Genomic DNA, 5,000 nt, shown 5'->3' with positions numbered 1-5,000 from the left:
GGTTGTAAGCTATTAAGAGAACCGGTTAAAAATAAATCCATAATGGCCAATTGTGTGACAAGTGGAATCAACCCAATGTGATACGTGTTGGAAACTAAAGGAACAGGGGAATTTGCCAAAGTCAATCCAAGTGTGACCATTCAAGTGAATGGCTCTTATCTGTGTCTGAAATATTGGAGCACAAAACAGATCACCATTGAGGTAGCGTTGAATAGGCCTTTTGTAGAGACTAAATGTAAAAACCTTTTCCTTTTTTTTTCTTCTCTCAACTTCTAAAAGCCTTCATGCTTTTGTGTTTGGCTTGCGGGCATTCAAAACACCACCACTCGAACTGAAAGACTACAGAGTAAACAGCCATCACAAATGTGGAATCTGGGCTAAAGTACACAAATATAGGTCACGATCTCCCCACTTCTATGCGTCGTCTGAAGGAGACCAGTTAAACGATAACCTCCAGTTTCACTCTCGATGATCAGGGATGAACAACAACCCCTTCTGCCTTATCAGAAAAGAGAAGACACGATTCTCAAAGTCACGTGCCGGGTGAGGCAAAGACGCTGAGAAACTTCTAGTTTCTAGTTTCACACCAGGTTCCACTCTGAGGGGGTTCTGCAGGCCACACCACAGCCATCAGCAGACTTTCAGAACAACAACAAAAACCAAAACAATCACGTGGCCGTCCAAAACATCCTTGGTTTCTCGGGTCTGCTTCCGGGTGTAAACATATGTATGAACTGTGACATACAGTGCATGAACATGAGCCTATGAACAGGCCAAGTAAATGTATGTGTGTGTGTGTGTACAGTACTCACCTCATAGGCCTGAGGGCTAGTTAGGCAGCGGGCCAGCGGACCACAGCAGGCTGGCAGGGTGGTGGTGAGGGGGGGGCCGCTGTGAGTCAGGATGGGCTTCAAGTAGCTGGGGCAGTCGCTAAGGAAACAAACACTTGCCAACCAAGGCCAATCAGCGGCAGCGTCTTCATGAGAGAATTTGCTACCACACTGTTAGCCTGAGCCGCCATGGGAATCAAAGCTACTGAGAATCAGCCGCACATAAGCTCGAGAAACCCCAACTAGGAACCAGAGACGGCATCCTGAGATGTCCCCCTGCCCCAGAATGCTGCGGGGCTAATGGGCTTGGTAACTCTGTCCATGACCTTTCAGCATGACACGGCAGGGAGAGGATTAGCAGCCTGCATGTTTAAGACCCTCCGTCTGATACCCAGGGATAAAGAGCCTTATCACCTCCGGCCAACATGTGCTGGACCCCAGTGTGGGACACACACACACTCCCCTTCCCCAAGACTTCCCAAACCTCCTAATAACAAGCCCCGCCCACTCCACTTGGCTGTGCCTATCTGGCTCGTGTCACCATAGCGAGTCCCCATGGAAACGCAATCAAGTCTTCCTGAAGACGTGCTAGACGATTAAACACCTGGCAGGGCCATTGTTCTAATGCGGAGGGAGGAGGAGGGACGTGGGGGGCGGCTTTCGCTTCGGTCTGTTATTTTCTGCGTCTGTCTCTCAAGTATAGCCCTCATTGCTCTCCACACCCTCGGTGTTTGGCAGGCCCCCTCCCATGAGCCTCTAATGACACACAACACACCCAGGCAGATGGGCACCCTGCGAGCTTCCTGTGTCTGACTAGCAACACGTCGGGGCCCCTCGCCACATGAGAGGGATACACGAGGCGATACACCGATCGAGTGCATCTCCACGACCACGTAGGGAAAGGCCTTAGCGCAGGAGCCAGGGTTCGAATCCTGACCCCTTTCCTGCAGGTTCTCACTCTCTCTCTCTCTCTCTCTCTCTCGTTTCCTGCAAGGTTCTCGCTCTCTCCTGCATCTGTCTTCACTGTGTATGTCCCGTTAAAGCAGAAATGGCCTATTAAACATCATCACGATACATTTACATTTACGCATTGAGCAGACGCTTTTATCCAAAAGCGATTTCCGAGAGACTTCCAACATCTTTGGAAAACAAAAGGATACTTGTGATCGAAGGTGTACCACAGCCTGAAGAGCCAGGCACTCTCCTGCTTGGTCTTGCTCTGGCCCTCCACCTGGGACCCGTCCTAGGGGAAAGAAACAAACACACACAAGTCACGCTCTGGTCCTGAAGGCCCTCGTCTCTCCCCCGAACATCTGTCCTCCCGTCACCGGCACATTAGCCACCCGGCAGGAGGCTGGCAGAAGGTACGGCAGCGGTCCACACTTGGTTTCGATTGGATGTTTTTGCAGCACAATGACACTCGGATGCCACGACGAGACCATCTGTGGTGGTCCCCCCCCACCCCTCCCCCGGTGGAAATGTACTCAGCCAGGGTAGAGGGGGGGTGAGGGAGGTGTGGGAGTGGGGCTGGATGGTGAGTGCTCAGCCACTGCAGGTTAACAAACCAGTGTGAGTAATTACATCTCCCTCTGACTGCGTGGCGGCAAACACTCCCCTGACCATCTCAGCCCCCTCCTGTCCTACCCGAGTCCAGCCCACAGACCTCCGACCCTGGCCGGCCCAGCTCCCCCATCACCCCCCCCTCCCCCCTCCCCGTCCCAGCCCTACTCACCCGCCCCGCCCCCCCCCCACCCATACCCACCTCCCTCCCCACCTTGCCCCCTCCCTCCCCCCTCCAGTAGCATGTCTAGTCTGCAGCCTCCGCTCTCAGCCACTTGTCAATACTCAGCTGCCAGCAGGCACATGGCATGGGAATGTCACCAAGGGCTGGGGTAGAAGACCACACACACACACACACACACGCACTGTACAGTGTTCTTACTGCTGAGGGAGAGCATTTTTGGTTTCATGAGAGGCCTGGAAAATGTGTTTCCATTGCATCCGTGCAGGGGGTCAAGTTACACACACGTGTTGGGGGTGGTGGGTGGGGGAGGGGGTTATAAAAACATGACACCATGAAGTTTTGGACAGTTGGTTAGGGATGTGAATTATTCATCCGTCTGGCTAGACACAATGATCTTCCCGTCTCCCTGTTTAGAGAGCTGTGTGTCAAGAATGGGCGATGCATAGCAGGTCCTTAATAATTCACGTTTTGTTACTGTACATCTGTTTATGTGACCAAGGCAGTTCAAATAGAATGTACTCTCAATAGAATGTACTCAGGGAAACCAGTTAAGTATGTCTAGCAAATGTCTTACTGCAGGGGTTCAAGTCCTGGGCTCAAGTCCAGCACATACCTTTCCTGCATGTTCTCCCCTCTCCCTCTCCCTCACATTTCCTGTCTCTCTATACAATCTCCTACCAAATAAAGCAGAAATGCCCTATAATTTACGCAATTTTTTTCTTGCTTTCTTCCCCCCCCCCCACCCCCCCCTTTTCGTAGAATGTGCTACTGCATGAGCCTGCTCTTTCACTTCTATAGAGATTGTCATTCAGACACCAGACAAACATCTGCTTCCTTCCTGTAGCTTTTGAGACAGAAGGTGAAACACTGTGCATTTACAAACCCACAGTCATCACAAACCCTAACTGCTGGTTCACTTTAACCTCCAAACCGGAAGGTTAGCAACAGGGTTTTCAACACTGTTGCAACCCTGCCTTTTCATATTTCTGAGCGATTAGGGAGTGTCGGTGGATTTGGGCACGTCTTCATCGCGGGCAGATGAGGATGAAACATCTGGACTCACCCCTTGGAGGACCAGGAAGTTGTCTCCGCATTGCTGCAAGTCCTGGTCTGGGTCCACTCCCACCCTGCACAGAGACAGAGACAGAGACAGAGACAGAGACAGAGACAGAGACAGAGACAGAGACAGAGAGGTGGGTGAGTTTCTATGTGGTTTGTATGGAAAAATGATAAGTCAAAATGGATTCCTTTGTAAGAATCAGCCCCACACGGGCCCCATTACAACATCACTGAGAGAGAGCAGAGAATCAGGGTTAGATCTGGGATTATTCTTCAGTTTCATCCTCATGTCCAAATGAGCACTTTCAGTCTTGCTGTCATTTCACATCTGTGTTATCCTAGAAGGTGGCTTAAAATGATCACGAGCCATCGAAGAAGGAAAGGTGACCGCCATTTCTTTTTTCTTTTTTCAAACACAGAGGCTCTTTTGTTGTAGTGGAAATGGTTCATTTTGAGGGAAGCTGAAACTTGGCCAAGACGAAGTCCAGCTCATGGGGACGGAGGCCAGCCAGGGTACGAGAGGGCGTGTCACATTTGGCATCTGTAATTGAAAGCACATGGTTGTGTGCTATCTGTTCCCGTTTGACATGGGCGGGGCCCCCCCCCCCCCCATCTCTTCACGGCAGGGATCTGCAGCAGCACAGGCATGCACCTCATGACAGAACCCCGACACGATGACTCCTCTCAACACCTCGGAGACTTTCTGAAACACAGCACTGCCGTGGTAACTCCTCCCCAACCTGCCCTCGGTAAACAACGTCGTTACGCGTCTGAGGTCAGTTGTTACACTGTGGGGCTAAAGTCCTGGAGTGTTTCTTGATGTCTGAGGTCAGTCGTTGGACTGTGGGGCTAAAGTCCTGGAGTGCAACAGTCGGAGCGGCCCTGCGGGGAGGGAGGGGCTGTGGGAGGCGTGGCAGCTCTCCAACAGACGAGCTGACCTCCCCCACACACACTCACGGGCAGTGAGGGAGGGAGGGGGAGGAAGGGAGGGAGGGAAGCACAGAGCTGTCTGGAGGAACTTCAGGGGGTGTTCTGAAGGTCAGAGGCCCTGGTACAACAAAGTGTAAAGAACATGGGGGGGGGCCCGTTTCAGGAGGAACCAGGAAGAGACAGTTTGGGTCTGGTGGAGGATAAGAATCAAGTACACACTTCCTCCTGATGGCCCTGACTGTTCATGGGCACACACACACACACGCACGCACATGAGTTTACTGATAAAATAAGAGTTGAACTCCTCTACTTACCTTTAGGCAGTTTATTGCTTCCTAAAGCACACACACACTGTTACTCACAAAAACATCCACTCATTAACACGCACACACACACACACACAACTCTAGAGAATATGATGTGTCCCAGGCACTGCA

The 5,000-nt window shown here is 51.6% G+C and overlaps 1 protein-coding gene across 2 annotated transcripts in view; it reads right to left on the bottom strand.

Moving 5' to 3' along the window:
• The window catches only part of slc9a7 (solute carrier family 9 member 7), a 21,232-nt gene that overhangs the window by 1,833 nt on the left and 14,399 nt on the right, over nt 1-5,000 (bottom strand). For both annotated transcript variants that reach the window (XM_084676026.1, XM_084676025.1), the window contains 3 exons: nt 3,638-3,701; nt 1,991-2,073; nt 813-918 (listed from right to left, as the gene is read on the bottom strand). In XM_084676026.1, coding sequence (XP_084532152.1) covers nt 813-918; nt 1,991-2,073; nt 3,638-3,701 — 253 coding nt within the window. The remainder of the gene's footprint in view (nt 1-812; nt 919-1,990; nt 2,074-3,637; nt 3,702-5,000) is intronic.

The sequence above is a fragment of the Hypomesus nipponensis genome, chromosome 16 (genome assembly GCF_054491055.1).
Source record: "Hypomesus nipponensis isolate SF chromosome 16, ASM5449105v1, whole genome shotgun sequence".
NCBI classification, from domain to species: Eukaryota; Metazoa; Chordata; class Actinopteri; order Osmeriformes; family Osmeridae; genus Hypomesus; species Hypomesus nipponensis.
This window is presented reverse-complemented; position numbering and strand designations above follow the sequence as displayed.